The sequence below is a fragment of the Geotrypetes seraphini genome, chromosome 5 (genome assembly GCF_902459505.1).
Source record: "Geotrypetes seraphini chromosome 5, aGeoSer1.1, whole genome shotgun sequence".
Classification (NCBI taxonomy): Eukaryota; Metazoa; Chordata; class Amphibia; order Gymnophiona; family Dermophiidae; genus Geotrypetes; species Geotrypetes seraphini.
In genome coordinates this window covers 70,693,178-70,720,384 of record NC_047088.1, presented here as the reverse complement: position 1 = coordinate 70,720,384, position 27,207 = coordinate 70,693,178, and the positions used below count along the sequence as shown (strand labels likewise).

Below are 27,207 nucleotides of genomic sequence, written 5' to 3'. Positions count from 1 at the left end.
TGATAGTGTAAGGAATTGTTAAAATGAGATATGCTCTGTAAATGAATTATGTTATCTGGTAATATGTTGGATCTTATAGCTCAACAGACTTTTGTTACCTATTAATATTGTCTGGTATTTTGTTTTTATTGTGTATGTTTACTTTTGTAAGCCTCTTTGGATAAAGGCGAACTAGAAATTAACTAACTATATAGCATGAGGTTGCATATTCATGCAATGTTTAAATTTTTTGATAAATGAATCCCATTAATCCATTCATAATGTTGCAGGCCTGATTTAAATCAAGTCTTTCTGATTAGCTATTTAAATCAAATCCACCCTGCAGAGAAGTTAGTAGTAGGCTTGTCCTATTTTTAGATTCCAAATCTCCAATAAAAAATGAAGAAATTAAGAAAAAAAATTCTGCAGCATGTTTGGGATGAAGAAATCTAAGGGATTCCATACACAACCGACTATAACAATTTTCAACTACAGTGGCAAAATAACGCTCAGAATTCAGGAAGTTGGTTTGGCTGAGAAATTTTCAGCATCCCCTTGTAAAGTGAAAACTCAGTTGGGGGTCTGCCAGAATTTGGAAATTCCTGGTATTTTATTTTGCAAAGTGCCAATTTGCAGAATCGTAATGCTATGTTGACATGGTTTCAGATCACTGATTGAACCACGTCAACGTAAAGTGTGGAATTTTCAAGTGTGGAACTCTGAGCTATCATGAAGTTCCCATTCCCACAGAAGAAAATTCCAAAGGAAATCCATGAATGTATGATGTAAACATTGAGTGCCAAGTCCCATCATACTCCACAATGAAGTGCAAACTTTCAGTGTGGAGATTGAGACCAAAGAAACAGCAAGGTCTGGGAGGCCTCAAACGGTGTCAACTCTTGAAACTGTTGACCATGCCCATGACCTGATTTTGGAAGAACAGCAAATATTGGCTAAAACAATTGCTGAGACACTACAGATATCCATGGAACATGCTGGGGATATAATCCACAAGCAGCTGGGTATGCAGAAGCTGTCAGCCAAGTGAGTGGCCAAATGTTTGAATGCGGATGAGAAACAATGTCGAGTAGACATTTCCAAGTTGGTTTTTTACAACATTTTCAGTGAACTGGTGCCAACCTTTTGGAACAACTGTTGATGAAAAATGGTTACTCCACTATGATCCTGAGACAAAACAACAGCCCATGCAATGGCAGCACTCAGGTTCTCCAGCAGGAAAGCTCATGGCCAGTGTTTTCGGATCAAGAAGGTGTGTTATAATGACTATCTACCAAGTGGCCAAACAGTTAATGCAGACTACTACTGTAACTTGCTGTGTTGATTAAAAGAGGCATTGAAAGAAAAAACAAGGAAGCTGCAGAAAGTAGTTCTTTTTTTTTTCAAGACAATGCACCTGCTTACAAAAGCTGGAAAGGTGATGGATGTTTTAATGCAGTTGGGGTTTCGGTGCATAGACCATCCAAACTACTCACCAGATTGTGCATCTATTTTCTGTTTCCATACCTTAACATGAGTTTGAAAGGGTGACAATTTGAGTGATTCGGAGGCAATTTGCAGCAGCGAAGCAGTATTTCAGTGACCAGAAATCAGAGTACTTTTTGGAAGGATTACAGAAACTTCAGACATGATGTACCCGAGTGTTTTGAACATAGGGGTGAATATGTGGAAAAACTTGTAAGTTTCATGGCTCCATGTCATTCCTTCCTTGGTTGGGCTGAGAACTTTTTCAACATCCCTCGTCTCTCTAGTGAACATGGATTTGTATATACTGTATTGCCTCCACTGTACACAAAATGTATATTTCTTGCCAATATAGAGATTCTCCAGGATAGATTTGGGCATCCCTGAGCTGAGATTTTGATGATTATCAAACAAGAAAAAATCTCATGGTGATCGTAACAAGGATTAAGGTTGCAAAACAGTGCAACAAGACAGTGCTGTGTGCTAGAGAAATGCTAGAGTGCAACAGGAGATATGCCCAGTACAGGCTCCAATCTCAAAATGGCTGCAATGACTTTCTACAAACAATCTCATGAGGTTGCTGTGGAAAGTCACTCACCAGGACTTCTAAGGTCGGTCCAGGGAGGGCAGCGCAGAGATTGGTTTGTTTGCAGACGAGTGCACTGGTATTTTCAGCTGAAACTGAAGCATGGCTGAATCCAGATTTTGAACTGGTTTTGATGACAAAGCTAAAACCAAAATTCAGTCAGCCCCTACCCTGAAAAAACAGACTGATTAGGTGTCCAGGACCGGGTTGAGAATCCCTGTTTATAGACGAGCAAAACGAAGTCCAGAAAAAAAGCTACCACAATGGCACAGAGTCTGCACTAGAAAATGACATAGGGACAAGTTTGTCCCCATTCTGTCCCATCTCTGCAAGCTCTGTCCTCATCTGCATAATCCTCGAACACTTTAAAATCCTAAGTGTTCGAGTCTTGTGCAGATGAGGACAGAGCTTGCATGGATAGAACTCACAAGAACGAAGACAAATTTGTCCCTGTTTTATTCTCTACTGTGCACCAAAAGACCTAAGTATGTAAATACTACATTGAAAGGGAAGGCAGAGGAATAATAAAAGACTACTACATCAAAAAAGTTATAAATAAGCAACAAAAACCTAGAACACAACTTAGGAGGCAACTTCAAGCAATATTAGAAAACATTTGAGCCACTCTGGTTGCCCATGTGAAGGTTCATGTCTTCTACATCAGTGTTTCCCAAGTTAGTCCTGGTGTACCCGATTCCAGTCAGGTTTTTAGGATATATATGCATGAGACCGATTTGCATACATTGCCTCCACTGTATTTCATGCATATTCACTGTGGATATCCTGAGAACACAACTGGTAGCAGCATACTCCAGAACCGACTTGGGAAACACTTATGTATCGCAGGTCAGCTGGAAACGCACAGAGGCAACATCTACAGACCCTGGGAACAGAAAGAGGGGAACAGGGTCACAAGTCAGCACACATTGGCAATACAGAAGCCAGATTTGGAGCCCATAAATGGAAGGTTCCAGAAGCAAACATGGTACAATGGCACATGGACGAAAGTTGGGAAGGGGTATATAGGGGGAAAATCCACAGGTTGTTTGTGAACAAAGCTTCATTGCACAAATCCCAACCCTGGTTTTGACAGAGATGAAATAAAAGGAGCAAGAGAATACTACTACTAGGTAAAAAAAACAAACCCAAAAAAACACATTTATCTTGGTGGTGGATGCTTGGAACTGGCTGACAGTAAAAGTGATGAAAGCTATAGAAATAGAATAAAAGAAAAGTATACAAGCATACAGGTAAGTACAGAGATTCTTTAATGACAAAATGTGAGACAAAAGACTAGGGTCTATGTGACATTGTAAAAGGAAGCGGTAGACTTTATGCTCCCTATTTGCTTTCATATTCTCCCTTTATATTTGGAAGTAGTAATAAATTAAAGGAAATCAGGGAATAAAAGTAAATAAGGCAGTAGCCGATATTTCCAACAATATTGTTGCTTTGCATATTTATTTATTCAGTTTTCTACATTCTCTCAGGGGAGCTCAGATTGGTTTACATGAATTTATTCAGGTATTCAAGCATTTTCCTTGTGTGAAGGTTATTTTACTTTCTGTTGTCAGGGCATCTCTAGCTTGCTGGGAGAGATTTAAGTTAAAATTTCATAAAATGTGGCTAAACTGCCATCATGTTTCTATGTTTCTAGGAGAGATACGAATGTAAAGAGAGTCTCAGGCATAACTGCATTGTACCTCCATTCTTTAGTGTACTTGATTTAACGTCTCTGTAAATGCCTCATTTCCCCCCACCTTTAGTAGCTATAAATATCTACCCTCCCCGAGTAGTATACCTTCACCCACTCCAAGCAGACCAGTGGTCCCAAACTCAAACCCTTTGTAGGTACGTGGAGGCCTCAGAAAAAAACAAGTTAATGTCTTATTAAAGAAATGACAATTTTGCATGAGGTAAAAACTCTTTATAGTTTATAAATCTTTCCTTTTGGCTGTCTTAATAATAATACTATAATTTATAGCTAAAGAGACATATGATCAAGAAACTGTTTTATTTAACTTTTGTGATTATGATAAACATACCGAGGGCCTCAAAATAGTACCTGGCGGGATACGAATTTGAGACCACTGATGTAGACCTTAAAGATTTTGCTATTGATTTGTAGTATATATCAAATATGAACAGGAGGGGGCCTAAAGGGTGTTGCACATTCATACTGACCTGAACACGTGTATTTTATATTTTATAGACACAAAAAGGCAGAGAGCACAGATATAATGAGGGAAAAGGCTCTAGTGAGGAAGAGAACCATCATTAAGGGCCTGTAGTTGTATAGGAGGGGGAAAAAGGTTTATAGCACTGAACCCAACATTGGGATTAGGTTCAACTCTAGAAAAGGCAAAGTATTCACAACAAAAACAGAAACTCAATTTCACAGAGTTTAAAAAGGAAAGAGCAAAGCTGGCAAGGAGAAAAGGACAGAGATACAATTAGGCTTGCACTGCTTTCCTTCAAAATAAATGCAGAAGATCCCTAGCTGAACAAGTAATATTTATCCTGAGATGATGACACAGAGCCACACAATTCACCCATCACAAAAGTCAAAGCAAGCATATACTAATTCCCAGAACAAGAAGGAAAGAATCCAAAACGGAAGCATACACAAACAGTTCAGAAATTAACAGAAAACAAACAGTATGGATTGTTACAAAACCTCAAAACTAGGGCTGCCATCACCAAAGCTTGAGTAACAGAATATAAGAAGGCATCCCAAATAGATTTCTGATCACTTTCGGGACTATTTTCATCAGCTGTCTATTGGTATGGTGACCTGAGCTCACTAAATTACATACAGGAAAGCCCCGCAATCTATTATATAAACCAGATCCATGGTGGCATGGAACTGACTCCTACAGATGATGAACTGGGATAACTACATTCAGGGCGAGCAATCTCTTCTGCCTATACAACAGGTATTCAAAGTCACAGGTAGCCGACATTGCCAACCTATTTTGTTCAGTTTACCAATACCAATGAACTGTATCTCATGCAAGAAGTTCGGAGTAGGGGTGGCAGGACAGATGTTCCGAGAGATGCGCTTAGAAGAACCAGAGAGCTGCAATTATAATCCAGTTACAAAATGTGAAACTGTTAAAAGCTGTGCAATAAAATTTAATAAGTACTCGAAGATGACGCCTATGGAGAAAAAAAGATACAGGAGCCCTACGAAAACAAGAGCCACACTCATAGCCAATTAGACCGGGCAACAAGAACAATCAGCTAGCAGTGGGATGCACATTATGTAAACGATTTTTCCCATTATCTAAGAATCTAAACACACACAAGTTATTATTATTATTATTAAATGTGAAAAATATAAAGCATGAATAATAATAATAAAACCCCAGTGTAATAAACGATAAAACATGAAAATCAAGCCACAGTACATAATGGCCAGTTCTCTATACATGAAAAACCTGGTATAACCTACCAGGGCCGTAGTGGGTTACGTACGGGCAGAAGCACGCCAAAACTGCGCGTCCGTTAACTCTCCTGCTCCCTCGGGCGCCCGAGATGTCACCGCTGCCTCCCCCACTCACCGTGGCCCTCCCCCCAAACACTGTTTGTTGAGCCGCTCCGCGATTGGGGCTTTCTCTCCAGCTGGAGCCGCTCGGAGCAGGAAGTTCGGGAAGTCTCGCGGTTTCAAGTATCGCGGGACTTCAAACAGCTAGACCCGCCTGAGCTTCCTGCTGGGCGCGGCTCAAACTTACGGAGAAACCAATCGCAGCGCACACGTGGTGAAAGCGCTGCTTGTTAGGTAGCCAAGGTAAATGGACTAGGTCCAAGACTTCAAAGAGAGATCTGGGTGGAGCGGGTGGTACAGGGCGTGCGAGCAAGCAAGCAAAGGGCAGCTATATGGGAAGAGAATGGAGATATGAAGATAGGTGAAATAAAGAAGCAATTTGCATCTTTGTTTTTCACCAATTAAGCCTGCTTTGGAAAGAAAAATGCTAGCTTCTACCAATCGTTTGCAGGGACTGAAATTTACTAAAGTACACCCGTTGATACGCAGCTCTTCCAGGCACTTAGCTTCACTGCGAGTTCCGCTTTATTTGGACATTGTGTGGCCCTTTCGCTTATTGGACCCCTGAGAAAGATATGTTAGTCAAAACACAGACCGTGTCGAGTCTCTTTTCCTTCATCACAAAGTCCCTCCCGAGGGCCATAATCCAGTCGGGTTTTCAGGATTTCCCCAATGAATATGCATGAGATCTATTAGCATACAATTAAAGCAGTGCATGCAAATAGATCTCATGCATATTCATTGGGGAAATCCTAGACAGGATTACAACCCTCAAGGAGGGACTTTGACACCCCTGACATAGGTGAACCACATTTCTACAACATTTATTGATTGAAATAAAGACTTAAAAAAGAATGGGGAAAGGACACAGTGCATCAGCCTCAAGGACAATCAATTTATTAGAAACAATAAATAACTAAAACATATACTGTACAAGAAATAATGCAAGCCTATCCGAGAATTTTTAATCCTTTTTTTATACTGGACTCCAACACAATCCGTGTTTGGGCTTGGAAAGCCTTCCACAGGGGTGTGCTAATGAAAGCCAGTAGATTGTGCCAATATATTTGAAAAGGAATACACTTAGAGTATAAAAGCTTGTAAAATCAACATTGTGCCCAGTTCCAAAAAGCTATTCAGCAGATGCTATTGCTCACAGCGTTTTGGGACTGGGCACAACGTTGATTTTGCAAGCTTTTATACTCGAACTGAGAGCGCATTCCTTTTCAAATATATTGGCACCATCTACTGGATTTAATTAGCACACCCCTGAGGAAGGCTTTCCAAGCCGAAACAGACAGTGATGGGGTCCAGTACAAAAAAGGATTAAAGACTCTCTGATAGCTAAAACATATACAAGAAATAATGCAAACCTATTTAAGGTTTAATAAATTGATTGTTCTTGAGGTTGATGTAATGTGTCCCTTCCCCACTTTTTTTGTGTTTTGCATTGCCATACATGAGTTGTGTTTTCCTTTTTGTTATGGAATACTGAAATAAAGACTTGTCATCAAGTACATTGTCTCTGCTGTATTTCTCTTTGGTTTTCTGTTACTTGACGCCCAGCGCAGTTCTTTTGGATTCCTTTTTTCGAATAAGGAAAATAAACCAGTTTTTGACAGCTATTACTAATCTGGGAACGGGATTCCACCTCCCCCCTGGCCCCTTCAAAAAAAAAAAAAAGGTTGTTGGGCATCAGGAGCAGCGTGGGCCATTCAGCGCAGTTTCATAGAAGAGGGGGCATGTCATGGTTCAGTAGTCGGAGCCTATTCGATGAACTACACTTTTAAAATTATTTTTGTTGAAAAATGACTTCAGGTATTATATCACCTTTCTCAAAGTAGTCGTCACATGGTATCAAATAACTGAGTTTAAAAGAATGCCTAGATTTCTTAACTCACCAGACACCAGTATTTCCCTACTTCAAAGCTCTGCCATATCATATCCATACTCGACAATGTTTCAATGGTACGCTTCTATATTAGAGAGGAATCTGTACTAGACAGGTTTAAAAGTTCACTAAAAACTTTTCTTTACAAAGATGCTTTTGAAAATTAAATTCTTTTTTGCCAACATCATTACTGCAGACTCCCTTTTTACTTATTTAAGCATTCTGCTCCTTCCTCTCTTCCCATCCTATTATGTTACCCTTCAATGTTGCTTTTCTTTAAAAATTTGTAGTTCTACCCACTCTCCACTTGTTTCCTGTAAGTCTGTCTATAAATTTGTCCTGTACATATGAATAAGTGTTTTTTGTTACCCAGATTTTAATATATATGTAACTCACTTTGAAATTATTATAAGCGTTTGCAAATTTTAATAAACATGAAACATTCTCCATGTATCCAAACTAGAATATTCAAAACAGAAAATGACACGGGGCAAAAATTTATTACCGTGCCCGTCCCATGCCTGTGAGCTCAGTCCCCGTCCCTGCCCTGTCCGCGTGAGCTCAGTACCCGTCCTGAAAACTGTCAGATCCCATCCGCACAAGCCTCAAATAGTTATACTGAACTTATTTTATTAAAGTATAAAAAGAGACTATTCTGTACAATTGTCATTTTATAAACACAAATAATACAGAGCAAGGATCAACAAAACCCCTGTCTCCCCTCCTTTTCACAAATATTCCCTCCACTATTGTGAAAACTGAACAAACCAAATTACTACAGAATGCTACATAGAAAAATCAAGCTAACAGAATACTTCAGTTACACATGGCAGGAATAGTGTTAGGGGAGGGCAACTTCCCCCTGGTCAGAAAGAGAGCCCTAAGCCAGCTGGAAGCTAAAGAAGCACAGCCTGGGCTTTGCAGTTCCCAGTTATGTCTAATACCAGCTCTAGATGGATACGTATTTCAAATCTGAAATATTCTAATCACAAAATCTACAATAAATTTATTTTTTTCTATGTTTTTGTTGTCTGGTAATTTTGTTCTTCAAATCACATTGGTCTCAGGCTTTGGTTTCCTTCTATCTTCATTGTGGCATAGCTGGCTCCTGAAGTTAAAATAGGCGCATGAATAGCTGGGGAGGAGATGCCAAGTCTGACACGGGTGCAATTTTTTTACCACATGAACAAGGTTTTTCACCGCTTCCACGGGCGGTAAAAAGTCTTGTCCCCATTCCTGCAGTAAACCAGTTGCAAATGTCCCCTTTACTGCAGTGACCACGGTTTAACGCAGTAAACAGTCCCCATGTCATTCTCTAATTCAAAATCCTCAGCGCATGAACAATGGTTCAACGGAGCAACAACTACTTTCTTGATCTTCACCCAAAAAAAGGCAAGGATAAATTTGGACAGTAATTACTCACTAATGGGTCCAACTTCAACCTTTTTAGAACAGGGCAAAAACTAACAAATCTTTAGCCAACTTGGCAACCTTCTTGTAAAAACGTATTCACTATTATTGTTACAGTCTCTGAAATATCCATGCAGTGATTTCAGTACATATGTAGAACACAAATTTAAATGGTCGTAGAACAAAATCTTTTCCAGAGAAAGGAAAATGGTAATACCAGAGGACATAATTTGAGGTTGAGGGGTGGTAGATTCAAGAGCAATGTTAGAACATAAGAAGTTGCCCCCGCTGAGTCAGACCAGAGGTCCATCTTGCTCAGCGGTCCGCTCCCGTGGCGGCCCATCAGGCCTAGTGCCTCAACAGTGGTCCCTGATTAATTTTGTAACTTACCTCTAATCCCATCCCTATAATCTACCTCTTATCTGTACCCCTCAATCCTTTTGTCTTCCAAGTACCTATCCAAAGCTTCTTTGAACCCCTGTAGCGTGCTCCTGTTTATCACATCCTCTGGTAGCGCGTTCCATGTATCCACCACCCTCTGTGTGAAAAAGAACTTCCTGGCGTTTGTTCTAAACCTCTCCCCTTTCAATTTCTCTGAGTGCCCCCTTGTACTTATTGATCCCCTTAATTTGAAAAATCTGTCCCTGTCTATTTTTTCTATGCCCTTCATGATCTTGAAGGTTGCTATCATGTCTCCTCTAAGTCTCCGCTTTTCCAGGGAGAAAAGCCCTAGCTTTTTCAGTCTGTCAGTATATGAGAGGTCCTTCATGCCCTTTATTAGCTTAGTTGCTCTTCTCTGTACCTCCATGTCCTTCTTGAGGTACAGCGACCAGAACTGAACACAGTACTCCAGGTACGGGCGCACCATAGCACGATACAGTGGCAGGATGACTTCCTTTGTCCTGGTCATGATACCCTTCTTAATGATACCCAACATTCTGTTTGCTTTCCTTGAGGCAGTGGCACACTGCGCCGACGCCTTCAATGTTGTGTCTACCATTACTCCCAGGTCTCTTTCAAGGTCGCTCACCCCTAGCGCTGATCCCCCCATTTTGTAAGTGAACATCGGGGGGGTTTTCCCTATATGCATGACCTTGCATTTCCCTATGTTGAAACTCATTTGCCACTTTTTGGCCCATTTTTCCAGTGTTGTCAGATCTTTTTGGAGATCTTTGCAGTCCTCCATGTTATTGGCCTTGCGATATAGTTTGGTGTCATCTGCAAATTTAATAACCTCACATTTTGTTCCTGCCTCCAGGTCGTTAATGAATATATTAATAGGAGCGGTCCCAGCACCGACCCCTGTGGAACTCCGCTCGTGACCCATTGCCAGTCTGAGTAATGTCCCTTTACTCCAACCCTCTGTTTCCTGTCCACCAGCCAGTTTTTGATCCATCGGTGGACCTCCCCTTGCACCCCATGGTTCCATAGCTTCCTTAGTAGTCTTTCGTTTGGCACCTTGTCAAAGGCTTTTTGGAAGTCAAGGTAAATGATATCTATGGATTCCCCTTTATCCACCTGGCTGGTTACCCCCTCAAAGAAGTATAATAAGTTCGTGAGGCATGACCTGCCCTTGCAGAAGCCATGCTGGCTCGACTTTAGCTGCCCATAGTTGTCGATGTGTTCCCAGATGCTGTCTTTAATCAGCGCTTCCATCATCTTTCCCGGGACCGAGGCAAAGCTACTTTACGGAGAGGGTGGTGGATGCCTGGAATGCGCTCCCGAGAGGTGGTGGAGAGGAAAACAGTGACAGAGTTCAAAGAAGCATGGGATGAACACAGAGGATCTAGAATCAGAAAATAATATTAAATATTGAACTAAGGCCAGTACTGGGCAGACTTGCACAGTCTGTGTCTGTATATGGCCGTTTGGGGGAGGATGGGCTGGAGAGGGCTTTAATGGCGGGGAGGATGTAGATGGGCTGGAGTTGGTTTTGACAGAGATTTCATCAGTTGGAACCCAAGCACAGTACTGGGTAGAGCTTTGGATTCTTGCCCAGAAATAGCTAAGAAAAAATTTAAAAAATTTTAAATTTAAATTTAATCAGGTTGGGCAGACTGGATGGAGCATTCGAGCCTTTATCTGCAATCATCTACTATGTTACTATGGTCCAAGCAGTTATTTAGTCATATTATCACTTTATGAATCTGATCAACATTGGCAACTGAGAATGTCTCATTCTCTTATTTCACAACCTGCAACTCATAGCTATAAGAGCAGAGAAAACTGCCTGGCCAATTTTTTTTTAACATATTTTATAAAGACAACGCAGAAAAACAAACATATAACAATAGCAAGATAAAACAACTGCAGTATAGGCAAATTAAACCAAGTTGAATAATTTTATATTTTCTCCCTCCCCTGATGACCAAAAATGTTCTAACTTGCTCCAGAAAAGACTAGACAAAGTAGCTTGGTTACAGTTTTAGTAATCTACTTTGGGCAGTCAGTGTTAAGGAGTCCCAAAAAGGCTCCCAGGTGAACTGAAACTGTCTGCCACCAGGAGTATCTAAGTTGGGTATTCTCCGCCGCTCCATTTGTAAATGTTGTATAAGGAGCGCTCTCCATTGCGCCAAAGTAGAAGTCTGCCTGACCAATTTACCAAATGCATTGTAAAATGGATCCCGACACTAACAGTGGCTATTTGTTGTCCTGCCTCTCTAAAAATACTTTTGTTACCACAGAAAACATTACACAGCTTGAGACTCAAATGTTAAGGGGAGAAATATGTAGAAGCTGATAAAGAAAAGGCTGAATTGCTTAACAAATATTTCTGTTCTGTGCTCAAGGCTGAAGCGCTGGGAGCGAAACCGCAAAAGATAAATGTGAATAGGGATGGAGGAGTGGTAGACCCTGATCAATTTTCAGAGGGTTGTGTTAATGAAGAACTAGCTAAAATAAAGGTAGACAAAATGATGGGGCCGGATGGTGTACATCTGAGGGTGCTGAAGGAATTAGGGAAGTTCTGGTGGCTCCGCTGACTGACCTTTTCAGCGAGTCTCTAGAGTTGGGATTGGTACTGGAGGACTGGAGAAGGGTGGATGTGGTCCCTCTCCAAAAAAGTGGAAGTAGGGAATTACAGGATGGGACGTCTGACTTTTGTGGTAAGCAAATTAATGGAATCATTTTTAAAACACAGAATGGTGAAGTTTCTGGAATCCAGTGGATTACAGGACTGGAGGCAAGATGGATTCACGAGAGGCAAGTCTTGTCAGACAAATCTGATCAATTTCTTTGACCAGGTGACTAAAGACTTGGATAGAGGGAGTGCGCAAGATGTGGTGTATTTAGATTTTAGTAAAGCCTTTGATAGTGTTCCACACAGACATCTAATAAATAAACTGAGTGCCCTTGGGATGGGTCCCAAAGTGACAGGCTGGGGCAAGAACTGGTTGAGTGTAAGGCAACAAAGGGTAGTGATCAATGGAGATTGCTCTGAGTGGTATGCCTCAGGGTTCTGTTCTTGGGCCTGTTCTTTTTAACCCTTTTATAAACAATATTACTGAAGGGCTGTCGGGTTAGATTTGCTTTTTTGTGGACGATACCAAAATCTGTAATAGAGTAGATGACCAGGATGCTGTGAATAACATGAAGAAAGACCTGGCAAAGCTTCAAGAATGGTCTGAAATTTGGCATCTAAAATTTAATACTAAGAAATGCAAGGTTATGTATTTGGGCTGCAAAAAACCCAAGGGAGAGGTACAGTTTAGGAGGTGAAGAACTTATGTGCACGACAGAAGAGCAGGAGTTGGGTGTGATTATATGTGATGATCTTAAGGTGGCCAAACAGGTTGAAAAGGTGATGACGAAAAGTAGATGGATGCTAAGGTGCATAGGGAGAGGTATGGCCAGTAGGAAAAATGAGGTATTGATGCCCCTGAATAAGACTTTGATGAGACCTCATTTAGAATATTGTGTACAATTCTGGAGGCTGCACATTCAAAAAGATATAAAAAGGATGGAATCGGTCCAGAGGAAGGCTACTAAAATGGTGTGTGGTCTTCAACATATGGTGTATGGGGACAGACTTAAAGATCTCAATATGTATACTTTGGAGGAAACCGGAGATATGATAGAGATGTTTAAATACCTTTGTGATATAAATGTGCATGAGTCAAGTCTCTTTCACTTGAAAGGAAGCTCTGGAATCAGAGGGCATATGATGAAGTTAAGAGGTGATAGGCTCAGGAGTAATCTAAGGAAATACTTTTTTTTACAGAAAGGGTGCTAGATGCATGGAACAGTCTCCTGGAAGAGGTGGTGGAGACAGAGATTGTGACTGAATTTAAGAAAGCTTGGGATAAGCATGTGGGATCTCTTGAAGAGATAATGGTTACTGCGGATGGTCAGACTGGATGGGCCATTTGGCCTTTATCTGCCATCATGTTTCTATGTTTCTATCTAGTTATCCTTTCACCCTGTTAGCAGTAAGAGAAATGGGAGGTGAATGTACACTGAATCGCTACCTTCACCCACTTCTCATAGTACCTATTCCATAAGATCACTACAGGTCTATTTTACCATTCTGAAATCCCAAGAAAATGCTTTTTCTCCATATAAAGTTAAAAGCTATTGAGGCTTCGATACAATTAAAAACTATTCTTACACAATGTGCTTCATATTCCTAGAGCTTTGTTTGTAGGTCTTGAAAACCCATAAGCTATTTAACCCACAAGCGTCAGAAGTGGGGGGTGTCAACAGGACGTTTTGCTGCGCTATGCAGAAAAGATGATAAATGGGGGCACAGTTAGGTTACTTACTTTTAACAGAGGCTCTCTATGGAAAGAAGGATAAGTGGTGAAAACAATCCACCGATAAAAATAAAAACTGTGGATACAGATGTTCTGGAGATAATTTATTAAACACTGGCATATAAAACCATGAAAATTCAATTTAAAAAATACAATGATAAAAAATACTGTGATAAAAATCCAACCGGACCCTACACAGTCCGTGTTTCGGCGAACATGCCTTCCTCAGGGGTCCAATGGTTTGCAAACTCACATATAAAGAATTGGACTGAAAACAGTCTATTGTCTTTAAACATGTGAGCAAAGAACACCGCAGACAAGCTGAAGTATCAATAAAATGCTAAGGATAAGTGTGCCACACGTGGGCAACATCATCCAGTGGTACCATGAACAGGTTATAACTCTCCTAAGGCTCAGAAAGCTTTTCTCGAAGGCATTCTGAGCATGTGCAGGTCTCCCCGCAACAACCGTCCCCACCCATTTCCTCTCCAGTCTATTCTATCCACCCTACCAGGAAGATGGATCCTTCTGCTCTTCTCTAAATCCCTCCCTCCTTGTGCTTCCTTTTTAATATATTTATTTTAAATGTGTTCTAAAATGGCTTTTTTTTTTTTTTTTTGCTCGCTCTCCCTACCCCTCAAAAAATATAGATCAATTTCCAGGGACACATCTCACGCCTTTGCCGGCAAGTGTCCAGTTCCAGGCACCTCCCCATCGACAACACAGAACTGAAAGATCCTCTGCCTGGGATAACAAACCTCTCCAGAGCCATTTCTCCTCATTCTGGCGAAGCAGGGGCATGATGACTCAACGTGAGAGATCGCCCCTTTCTGAGCGTGAATAGGGAGAAACAGACTGCTCACACTTCAAGCCCTAATGGGCTGCACAAACAGGACGGGTGTATATAAGTCGACACTCTAGCCCCTTACGAACCTGTGCCCTGACGGGTTGCATATGCAAGACTCCAAGGCTACAGCAGACACATTAATCACCTTGCACTACCAGACAGTGCCCATGCCTTAACTTCTCTGTGAGCTGAGGACACGCCTCTATCCCCAAAGGCTTCTCACAAAAGCACCTGTGGAGAAACCTCTAAAACATGGCGTGGAAAATCACAAGGAGCCGGGAACAGGACGCTGTTGACGTTAAGACACAGGTACAGCGCCCACTCCTGCCCCTGCTGCCAGCAGCTTTTTTCCGTCTGTGCATGCTTCGACTGCCCATAGCCTACCACAGATCATTGTGTCAGTAAGCAAAGTCTCCATAAACAAAGCACTCGCTGCTTCTTTCTATGTATGAAGACCACAGCGCCACCTAGTTGCTCCAGGGCGCATCATAGGCTGCTACAAAAACTTTCTTTAGATACATAAGGTATTGCCTTCGAATGCTGTATTAAAGTTAAACTGTATTAAAGTTAGTCCAATAAGAAGGTATCATCTTATTTTCTTTTGGTTTTATTGTATTTCTATTTATTACATTTAAAAATGGACTAATAAGGTTACCGCACCACTTTACTGTCTTTAAAAACCCAACTATATAAAAGCAAGGGTCCCATAAAAGTACTAGCATGCCAAGTTATTGGCACTATGTATATCTTGTCAATGTGTCCAGTCATCTGATTGCAGGTCATCCTTTTCTCCTCGTTCCTTCTAGGGTTACCATATTTTACTCCTGTAAAATCCAGATCCATGGCCCCATCCTCCAAGTCACGCACTCAAACTGTTCTTGTGCTCAGAGCTGCGTCGGGAGGGCATCTGTGCATGCACAGGTGTGATGCAATGATGTCACACGCATGTGCTTGATAAATCCAGACATCTGGTAACCCTAGTTCCTTCGATCTTCCCAAACACAATGTCCTTCTCCAATGATCTTTCTCTTCTGATTGTGTGACCAAAATAAGACAGTCGTAACTTCATCATTTGGGTTTCAAGTGACATAGCTGGTTTATATCTCTTCCAGAATCGATTTGTTAGTTCTTCTGGCAGTCCATGGCACACATAAAATCCTTCTCAGCACCTAAGCTCAAATGAGTCATTCTTTCTATAGTGTCCAGCTTTCGCATCTGTAATTGACCACTAAAAAAATAAGTGTGTAAGTACCTGTATGTAAAGTGCTTTGGTTGTACTAACAGAAAGACATTATATGAAATGTATGGCCCATCCATCCCCAACAATTAAAATCATTCAGCAGATGGTGCAACTTTGTGAGGATCACTAAAGTCTTAGCACTATAGTTGCAAACATTTTAAAATGATTGGGAGTGCCAGACTCCATTGCACCAAAGAAAGTAATGTTTCCTACTGCAGAGGGAGCAGCTCTATACTGGCACTAAATCTCTCTCCCTCAGCTGTCCTGCATCTGGAGACATAGTACTGCACATCTAGGGGGTAATTCTATATAGATCAAGATGATGCATGCTGGCTGTTATAGAATGCTAAAGTAAGTCCACCTTTATACACCTAACCTTAGGCATGTTCAATAACTAGTGTAAATGCTTGTGCCAAAATGTAGTCAATTAGGCATATAATTGCTAGTGTTCTATAGCCCACATGTGTAACTACTAGGCATGCTTTTAACCCACCCATGTCCTCCAAAGTCCACACTCCCCCTGCAGTTGCACGCTCTGGACCTTGCACATGAAGATCTAGAGCAGTGGTCTCAAACTCGCGGCCCAAGGGCCACATGTGTCCCGCCAGGTACTATTTTGAGGCCCTCAGTGTGTTTATTATAATCACAAAAGTAAAATAAAATAGTTTCTTGATCATTATGTCTCATTAGCTATAAATCACAATATTATTAAGACTTAGCCAAAAAGAAAGATTTATAAAATATAAAGAGTTTTACCTCATGCAAAATTGTCATTTCTTTAATAAGACATTAACTATTATTTTCTGAGGCCCTCCAAGTACCTACAAATCCAAAATGTGGCCCTGCAAAGGTTTGAGTTTGAGACCACTGATCTAGAGCATCCAAAATGTTCTTACACAATTTACTTTATATTCTTATTGCTTTGTGCTTTGTTTGCATGCCTGGTTGACCCATGAGCTAAATAATCCACAAGAGTGGGAAGGGGGAGGTGGAGCTGCCAGACCAACATTTTACCACTTCTCGCTGAATCAGATGTGGCACAGCACAGATACCAAGCTTGAGAGACTGAAGCTGCCAGATTAGTGAAACACCATCTAATAGCTTTGCAAGTGATCAGTGTCCCTGCCAAATTAAGCACTTTGTTTTATACCACATCTCCAGACTTCTCTCCTGTGGCAACTAGACAAGAGGAATGTGGGGCAAATCCTACACTTCTCCATTCAGGGTGCATCAAGAAAGTACTTCATAAGTCGACAGCTGTTTCTGGTTCTGCAGTCATAATATTGCACATATCTTTTGGAAAAAGGGAGGGTTTGGTATTGGGTTTATTGGGGTGATTGAAGATGGACTGGAACAAAGGTTTGGGTTTAGTTGTTCTCTAAACCTCAACTTTCTTCTGCTTCCTCATTGGAGCTGCAGCTTACTTGTTCATAAGCTCACTGTGCATTTTGGAGAGTGCACATGTATGGCAGGGTGCCAGTCTTTATTTCACTGTTCTAATGTCGTGAAAGTGCCAGGCTTCAGCAGTGCAAGGGAAGTTAATAATTAATAAAAGTGTTTCTGAGTGGTGTCACGGAAACTAGGCAGATGATAGATTTCCACCCTACTCTAGTTATTCTACTACTACTATTAATCATTTCTATAATGCTACTAGACATATGCAGCACTATATACCGAAACACAGAAGAGCCAGTCCCTGCTCAAAAGAGCTTACAATCTAATCAAGACAAACTGGACAAGAAGCTGCATCAATACACTTTGCTCAGGTGGGGGAATTACAGAGGGAATGATAACACAGATATTGGTTCTTAGAAAGTGAGCTGGATTTTGGAATTCTGTATCAAAGCCTAAGGATGGGACAGTATGACAGTTGCAGTCATAGGGGATCAGCATTTCAAAACAATTGGGGATGTCAACACAAATTACCCCTCCCTAAACACACTGAAGGAACTTGCACAATATAGGGGGTATTCATTACTCATTGGCACCTACAGATTTCTTATGGTTGATGTTATTGTCCTTATTGGTTCTGTTGTATGCTGCTATATCTGGAATGTCCTCAGTGGTACTGTGCAGTCTTTGCATGTCTGAGAACCAATGCAATAAAGTGAACTCAGACCATGTGCAAGGTTAGCACACACTTTTGTGGGTATATGATGCAGAAAGGTTTTTTGTGCACAAGTTAACCCTGTGCAAAGCCTTGGGACGTAGTGCATATGGTAACAAGGCTAATTCACTATTTAATGTAGATGCAGAGAACTGCATTGAAGAATGGAAAGTTGATCATACTAAGTCATAGGAGGTGTTGAGGACCCACTCCTTGGCTTGTAATCTGAAATGTGTACAGTGTTTTACCTCAGATCACTTACCCCACCCTGACCCCAAAGATAATCCCCCAAATTTCTCAACACCCCTCCTCCAAAATAAGATCTCTGTTCATCTGGTAGACTGTAGCCACCTGGATCCCCACTCACTCATGCCTCTGCATTGCCTTCTTGCAAAATAGAGATGCACCGCATGGGGTCAGTCTGTCAAATAGGTGAACTTTTGTTTCATGTGGGGAGTGGAAAGTCCATTACAGCACCAGAAACCCAGCATCTAGCAGGAATTTTTTTAATGTTTTCCTTTAACTATCACTGTGAGAGCTGCTTATGTACCAACGGGAAATTAGATATTTTGCAGCATGCACTGTTTTTTTCTGACAGCTCACACTTTAAAGCAGCAGTGATGTGATGCTATTTGGTAAGTGCTTTGGGGAGCTAAAATTTTATGTTAAGCAACTATGCACTAACCCCTGGATTCAATATATGGTGCCTAAAATTGCACACACAAATTTGGGCATGCTGAATTTAATTGAATAACTAGCAATAATTGAGTATTAACAACCAATTATTGAAGTTAATTGAGCCCGATTAGCATTATTTACACATGCATCTTATTAACTGCTATTCTGACATGGACAGACCAAGGACGTTCACGAAAGATACATGCAATATTATAGAATTCAGAGGATCTGCAACTAATTTACTTACAAAGATTTATACCATCGGGCATGGATCCCGGCACTACACATTATTCTATAAATGGCATCCCAATGAAAACACCATTAGAATAGCACTCAACATACTTTTTTTGCACCATTTTCTGAATCTAGTCACGACCCCCTAATATGTACAGTTCAAACTACATGCAGGAGAGAGAAAGGGCTCACTGTACCTAAGTATTTGTGTGATACTGTGTTGTCTGTTGTCTCTCACACCACCTCCACCCATGTACAAGTCATGTGGGCTCTTCTCAGGCCTTCTTAACAAAGTTTTAGTCTCAGTAATTTAACTGATAGATTTTTTTTGTTAAAGGAAAAAAAAGCCGTGTGTATTTGATTTTTTTTTGTAGAAGGAAAAAAAAGCCGTGTTTCTAAAAAAAAAGCCGTTTCTAAAAAAAAAAAAAAGGATCATATTTGTCTTTAGGTTTAGTCGTTCAAATAACAGGCCTGGAGATTTCAGCTCCCCATTCCTGCACCACCCCTTTCCTCAAATCTCATCCCTTCATTTCAGTTATTGGAGTACAGGATAGCTCTGAATGCCTTTAACAATGTACACGTGTCAGTAGCAACTGGGAGTGATCCAGCCTATGTGCTGCCTGTGCCAAGAAATTCTGAAGTTGTGCTGTATGTTGTAAGAGGTGGCCTTTGAAATGCATATTAATGTGTTGTGAATCTGAGTGCTAGAGCAGATATAGATTTGGTTACTGATTGTAACTGGATGATAGCTGTAGTCTTATAATGTATCTATTAAATTCACCTTTATGTGTGTTTGTCTTCTTGTGCAGTACAAAAGCAAATGATGAAATCTGGGGCATGAGGAAATATGAGACTGCAGTTCTTTTATCTGGTGCTTAATCCACTGAATAAGCTTGTAAAAACTTTGGCCATGGATTGAGCCTTAAAAGAAATACTAAAGATTTGCAGGTATCATCACACTGGATGTAGATGAGATAAAGCTTTACAGCACAGTGATTATTGCTTAGGTCAGGAGAACTCCAATTAGTGAAAAGTTTCTTAGATAACTTTTGGCTGGACACATGAAAGGAAAATGTCAGAAAACATCCCTTTAACCGAAGATTGAGCAAGAATATACTGTAGATGTAAATATGTAAGAGTAGAGAAAAGAGCCATAATACAGCACAAATATCAATAAAGAATATTATAAGAGACTGAAAATGGTATTGAAAATTGCTTTAACGGTATACCTCCTTTCTTTGTAGTCAGTTAATAAAGGAGTAAAGATGTAGGCTTTGCCCTTCAACAGTGCTCACTGCTACACTTGATAAGAATAGCCTTACTGGGTCAGACCAATGGTCCATCAAGCCCAGCAGCCCATTCTCACAGTGGCAAATCCAGGTCACTAGTAACTGGCCAAAACCCAAGGAGTAGCAATATTCCAAGTTACCGATCCAGGGTAAGCAGTGGCTTCCCCCATGTCAAATAACAGACTTTTCCTCCAGGAAATTGTCCAAACTTTTCTTAAAAACAGCGACGCTATCCACTCTTACCAAAACCTCTGGCAATGCGTTCCAGAGCTTAACTATTCTCTGAGTCCTATTGGTTTTTAAAAGTATTTCCCTGTAATTTCATCGAGTGTCCCCTATTCTTTGTCATTTTTGACAAAGTGAAAAATCAATCCACTCGTACCCATTCTACACCACTCAGGATTTTGTAGATTTCAATCATATCTCACTCAGAGAATAGTTAAGCTCTGGAACGTATTGCCAGAGGTTGTAGTAAGAGCGGATAGCGTAGCTGGGTTTAAGAAAAAATTGGACAACTTCCTGGAGGAAAGGTTCATAGATTGTTATTGAGAAAGACATGAGGGAAGCCACTGTTTGCCCTGGATCGGTAGCATGGAATGTTGCTACTGCTTGGGTTTGGCCAAGTACTAGGGACCTGAATTGGTCACCGTGAGAACTGGGCTTGATGGACCATTGGTCTGACCCAGTAAGGCTATTCTTATGTGCGCCCTTGCCCAAGGAACCACATCCAGTGTGGCAACCATGGATCCTAGAACCTGAAGATAAGCCCACTGTAGCTTCTTGATTTTCATATAGGCTCTCTATCAGCTGAGTTATGTGTTTGGGTATTCCCATTTGCACTAGAGTTCTCCATAGTTTATTGTAATCCAGTAAATCCTGCCTAAATAGAGAGAATTCATGCTGGATCCTGTTTCTTCCAGCCCTTGGGAGAATCCAGGTGGATCCAGAATTTCTGGGGAGCATCTGTGCTTAATGCAGGTAGTTCTAGCCCCCAAAGGAAAGGGATTGGGACTTGTATACTGCTACACTCAAAGCGATTTACATACAGGTACTCAAGAATTTTCCCTAGCTGTCCCGGTGGGCTCACGGGGCAGTGAAGGATTAAGCGATTTGCCCAGGGTCACAAGGAGCATCATGGGGTTTGAACCCACAATCTCACGGTGTAGCTCTAACCACTGCGCCACTCTCTCCAAAGAGATAATTTATGCTGGATCCAGGTGCATCTTGCCCTTATAATGAGAATTCCTGCTGGATCCCGGTGAATCTTACATAAATGGAAAGAATTCATGTTGGATCAAGATACATCCTGCCCTTCTTAAAAGAAATTTGTGATACATTTATTTATATCCTGCTCTACTGGGTGGTATTTATACTATTTATATTTACAGTATATAGTGTAATTAGACTAATTTTGAAGTAAAAGTGTCCCTTGAAGATGTACAAGTATATGCAAAATGTGTTGCACGACACCACTTGCGTTGCAAATCAAGGTTCCAAATTTTCCATAGCCTTCCGGGCGGCTTAAAGTCTAAAAATCAACTAACCCCCTCTTCTACGAAACTGCACTAGCAGTTTCTAGCCCAGAGAGCCGCGCTGAATGGTCTGCGCTGCTCCCAATGCTTATAGGAACTCTATGAGCATCGGTAGCAGCGTAGGCCATTCAGCGTGGCTCCCCATGCTAGAAACTGCTAGCGCAGTTTAATAGAAGAATCCCAAAGTAATTTACATAGTCTAAAAGATTTAAAAAATACAATAATCAAAATAAAATTAACTAAAAATTTTAAATCAAACAGCAACATAATCTATCTAATGTTATTTATTTCTTTAGTCTGTTGTCTCCAAGGTTCTCTCCATGTCAAACCACCCCTACTTCTACATATATGCATCAGAAAAGAAAAATGTTTTAAAATCTGTTTTAAATTCTCTAGCAATCTAGTTAACGGTAGACCATTCCAGAGTTGGGGGCCTTTCACGGAAAAGGTTGAAGCTTGGATGTGTTCGTGGACTATTTCAAGGGACGATGGTACCGTTAGGCGTTTTTGATTTTCTGATCTTAAGAGATCTTGAAGGAGCATATAAATTCAAAAGATGTGCCAAATAAGGAGGCTCATCTGTTTGCAGAACTTTAAATTAATGATAGTATTTTATAAGCAATACAATGGGGAATTGGCATCCAGTGTGCTAATTTCTAATACTGAGTAATGTGATTGAATTTTCGCAGGTTGTATATTAAACGAATTTCCGTATTTTGTATATTTTGTAGTCTACAATTTCTTTTTGCCTGATACCTGCATTTTACCACACTTGAAATTTCTAACTTTTAAGTTAGCTTTGGATCGAAAATAATCCCTAGAATTTTACTGAAGACACAAAAGGTACTTCTATATTTGTTATTTTAATCTAATGTGGTAAACTAGCCTCATCAGTAGATGGTTGATGGCTTATCTGGATTCAGTTTAACTCAATGTTCTGCAAGCCATGTAGAGATTTGATCAAGTTTTTCATTAATAGATACTATCTCGTTGGGAGATTGATGATCAAGTGTATATAGGATCTGAATGTCATCTGCATAGACGTACATTATAAACCCTATTCACTGTGCCTAAGTTGAGAGGGAGGCTAGATAGATGTTAAAGGGACTCGGATAATATAGAGCCCTGTGAAAGGCCAGTTTCTGAAGGACGCTGTTCAGACGTTTCATTTTGCATAATTACATTGCCAACCTTGGTGCATAAACTTGATATTTTTCTCTTGTAATTCAGTTAATTTGGATATAAACGATGTATTTATATATAGGGGTGGGTGCATGGGAGTGGCGTAAGGGATCTGGCCAATTGGATGTTAAGCCACTCCCAGTGCATCTCAGAGTGCATTGGGAGACCTAAGATTCCGATTGGCCAGATCACTTAGGCCACTCCCATGCACCCACCCCCTATGTGGGAGGGGCATTAGGTGCCTGGCCCAATCAGGGCCTTAGGCCCCTTTCCAATTTATCCCATGATGCACCTTGAAGGGGAAGGCAGGCCTGCCGGCCACCATCCCTCTGGTCAGACAACTAAAAAAGGTATTGGTGGGGTCCAGGTGAGCTTGGGGAGGCATACCTTTTGGAGGGGGGTTCCGGCAGGAGGGAGTGGGCATCCCTCCTGCCAGGTGGATGTCTCAGCGAGGTGGCGGAAGGAAGAATTCAGCACTCCTCTTGCCGAGGACATTTGGGTGTGTGTAGGGATGCAACACAGCAAACACACACACACAGTTTTAGAGTCGGGATGGAGGCGCTGCCAGGGGCAGCTCCGAATCCCTTTTTATTATGCTTCTAAGCTAATGACATCATAGTAACTCCCTCGTTTATACACCTAATGATTGGTGGGTACAAAGGTACATGCTTTTACATTGGATACAAAGAAAGGTTCAGTGGTACCTTGGTTTACGAGTGCACCGGTTTGCGAGTGTTTTGCAAAACGAGCAAAACATTTGCAAAATCGGTGCATCGGAAACCGAGCTTGCCTCGATGTACGAACGCCTCCCCCCGCGATCCTGCATCCCCCCGCACGATCCGGCACACACCCCCCCGCTCACATGCCCCCCGCCACGATCCGACATCCTCTCCGTACCCATCACCCACCCAAACTCATCACTTACCCCCTATCTGGCACCGGCACCAACGCACAGGACGTGCCGGTGCCGGAAGATCTGTCATCCTTTTCGCTGGGCCTTGAGCATCTGCGCATGCTCAAGGCCTTAGTTCCTGCTCTCTCCAAGATTTTCGAGATCCAAATCTCGGAGAGAGCAGGAACTAAGGCCTTGAGCATGCGCAGATGCTCAAGGCCTAGCGAAAAGGACAACAGATCTTCGGGCACCAGCATGTCCTGTGCGTTGGTGCCGGGTGCCAGAGGGATGGCAGATCACGCAGGGGGGCCTTCATGAGTGGGGGGGAGCAATGCCGGTTCTCAGGGGAGGGGGGTAGAGCAGTGCCACTGGTCTCGGGGAGGAACAAATCAAGCGATGTTACTTTCTATGGGAGATGTTACTTTCTATGGGGAAACTCGCTTTGATATACGAGTAATTTGGTTTACGAGCATGCTTCTGGAATGAATTATGCTCGTAAACCAAGGTACCACTGTACATGCTTTTACCTCGTGATCACCCTCCCTTTATCTTGTGCTTTTACCTCGTGATCACCCTCCAACTCAGCACTTAGACAAGGGCCTGATTAACATGGACAGAACCTGAGTCTTTGCAGTCATCAAGGCCTGTCAGCTGATGTCCTTTCCTAATAAGGACTGCTCAATTAAGATAAGGGTTAATATGTGACAGGGGTCTTGTATCAAGAAGGGAGGGGGGAATGAGGAATGATTCAGTATTCATACACAAGGGCGAAAGGTCAGTGTGCTGAGCTTGCCTTGTATTAGAACATTACTATGGGAGCGCGGCTTTGGGGATTCCAGCAGGAACTGGGCATCCCTCCTGCCTTAGAGCCTTAGCCTTAGAGCTGCAAGCAGTTTCCTGGAGTTGCTTTGTGGTCAGTACAGTGCACTAGAGAAGTTTACCCAGGCTCTAGAAAAAAAGGGAAGCTGGATCCAGGTGAATGAAGCCCTCCTGGAACCAAAGAGGGCTATCCAGATGGATGCAGCCCTTCTGGAAGAAAAGAAAGCTAGATCCAGGTGGTAGCAGCCCTCCTAGATAAAAAGGAAGCTGGATCCAGGTAGATGCACTTCTTCTGGAAGCAAAGGGGGCTGGATCCAGGTGGATGTAGCCCTTCTGGAAGAAAGTTAGATCTAGGACGGTGGATGGTCCTCCTAGATTAAAAAAGGGAAGTTGGATCTAGCTGGATGCATCCGTCCTACATAAAAAAGGGAAGTTGGATCCTGCTGGATGAAGCCTCCTAAATAAAAAAGAAAACTGGATCCAGGTGTATGCACCTCTTCTGGAAACAAAGGGGGCTGGATCCAAGTGATTGCAGCCCTCCTAGATTTTTTTTTTTTTTTTAAAGGAAGCTGGATTCCTAGTGAATGTAGCTCTTCAGGAAGCAAAGGGGGCTGGATCCAGGCGGACGCAGCCCTTCTGGAAGAAAAGAAAGCAAGATCCACTTGGGTCAATTCTGGTGCGTAGGCGTCGTGTGACGTATGACGTTTTTATATTTGACGGTGGAACCGGAAACAGAAGGTAATGTACTTCCGGTGACTTCACTTAGTTCGTGCCTTGTGCGGAAGAGTATACCTTTTGTACCACATTTTTCTCCTCTTTCTTATTTAATTGAGCTTTTGCTAAAAACGTATCGTGGGTGAGTCTGAAAATGTAAAATGATGATTTTTTTAAAGAATTATAGTAGTGTATTAGCACGCTGTTCTCTTTCCAACTTTCTTTTTATTTTCTACAGGGCTGTAGTATTCACTTTTCCACTTACATGGCTAAAGAGGAAGATTTGTTTTACAGTGAACACCCTGTGAGCGGCAGTGAAGATGAAGTAAGTTGTTAGTCTCATGCAAATTTCTCTCTTTGCCGATCTGCCTGTGTTTTGTTTGAACCCGTTCTTCCAAATAATTTATGCTTTTCTTTATTGGTACCCCCCCCCACACACACTCACACACACACACAAAGGTTTGGTCTTCTGCATCGGAGTAGCACAGGCAAGACATGCTTAGATCATCTTGTTAAAGATAAAATGAAAGATATATTGGTTGGAAGGAAAGAAGGGTAGCTTCCATTAATACACACAGCACTGAGGAGCCACGGAAAAGGCTTGTAGAGAGCTGTATATGGTTCATGGCTTCTATCACAAAGTTAATACTGCACTATTCTAAAAGCTGATGATGTAAATTTTATACATAGAAAACTTGCAGGTAATGATGGAGTGTGCTGGACACCTTTATGTTTTTATGTTAACTGCCTAGAATTGTGAGAGAAGTGCAGTCTATATATTTCAAATAAGTGTGGCTATTGTCTATTCAGTGAAGCTGATAATCGAGAAGTTAGTCCAAAAAAGTTTCATTGTGATCCTTAGTAATCCAGGAAGACTTGACACAGGCCTGTGTTTTGGCTAGATTGCCTTCATCAGGGATCTAAAATAACTGAAAAGCCCTTGACAACAGTGATAACAAATCTTTCAGTAATCAGCTCAAAATACAAGGTTGATTTAATTGACTGCAACATGCTGTAGCAAATTTTGGTCAATCAGTCTTGGTCAGTCTAACATCATCAATGTTTGAGTGTTGTTGGCTTTAAAAGAAGCTTTTTATTTTTCGAAAGTAAAATAGATTTTGAATAGAATTAGTTATCCTACTGCATTTCGTCACAGTTCTATAAAGAAAATAAATTATAATGGATGTAAGAACATAAAATGTGCTACCCAATACCCATAAAAAACATTTTTATGGTTGGGTATGTGCCCTTTAAGGCAAAAACAAATTCATTACAGTATTTACTGATGAGGAGGCTACTGTGATAACTGCTCATCTTGTGAATAGCTCCATGCTCCTATAACTGCGATTTTATGGCACAGCTATGTAGGATAAAACACTTCTTTTTACTCTTCTTTATGCAATGTAACTTTTTATCCTTTTCTCTTTATGGTCAAATCATAAACTGTTACTTTACCTTAATGGATCAAGTTTATTAAAATTTTTGATGTATTGCAATATCATAAATTCAAAGCGATGGTATGTTACATTTTTAATAAACTAAACAAGAAGATTGCTTTCTATCGGCTCTTAGGCCCTTTAGGTGGTTCTTGGGGCATGCCTTTGTAAAGTTTTTATTGTGCTGGCAGTAAGATTCAAGTGTGGTAGTAGTGACATCGCTTCTGCTTGGTTGACAAAGAGAAAATGACGAGCTTTTCCCTTTGTTTTTATTTCTTTGCTTTTCCTGTAGGGAGGCAGTGATGAGGAAAGGAAACATCACAAGCTTCTGGAAGCCATTGCATCTCTGGATGGGAAGAAAAGGTATGTTTTGGTCTCATTGCTGTTAGGGGTTATAGAATCTCATACATTTGAGGGTTTGGATGGTTATGGGGCTTATGAAGTTTTCATCTAGTGCAAAGGTTCCCAAGATGTGGTACTCTTACCCCATGCACAAAGGAACTTAGTACTGCATTGTTCCTGTCATCCTTCGTCTTCCCTCTCTCTCTCTCTCTCTCTCTCTCTCTCTCTCTCTTTCACTCCCACCTCTCC

At 41.3% G+C, this 27,207-nt stretch overlaps 2 protein-coding genes across 11 annotated transcripts in view; one reads left to right on the top strand and one right to left on the bottom strand.

Annotated features, from left to right (window-relative positions):
- Positions 1 to 14,720, bottom strand: part of ZDHHC9 (zinc finger DHHC-type palmitoyltransferase 9) — a 93,302-nt gene extending 78,582 nt beyond the window's left edge. For 2 of the 8 annotated variants that reach the window (XM_033944537.1, XM_033944536.1), the window contains exon 1: positions 5,502 to 5,762. The gene's annotated coding sequence lies outside the window, so the exon portion shown is untranslated. Of the gene's footprint in view, positions 1 to 5,501; positions 5,764 to 14,579 lie in introns of those variants that run through there. The other 6 variants (XM_033944538.1, XM_033944540.1, XM_033944541.1 and 3 more) reach the window with 5 other exon arrangements.
- The window catches only part of UTP14A (UTP14A small subunit processome component), a 59,912-nt gene continuing 47,099 nt past the window's right edge, over positions 14,395 to 27,207 (top strand). Inside the window, exons 1-3 of one of the 3 annotated variants that reach the window (XM_033944533.1) lie at positions 14,395 to 14,802; positions 25,419 to 25,505; positions 26,909 to 26,979. In XM_033944533.1, coding sequence (XP_033800424.1) covers positions 14,746 to 14,802; positions 25,419 to 25,505; positions 26,909 to 26,979 — 215 coding nt within the window. In that variant the 5' untranslated portion in view covers positions 14,395 to 14,745. Of the gene's footprint in view, positions 14,803 to 25,182; positions 25,323 to 25,418; positions 25,506 to 26,908; positions 26,980 to 27,207 lie in introns of those variants that run through there. The other 2 variants (XM_033944535.1, XM_033944534.1) reach the window with 2 other exon arrangements.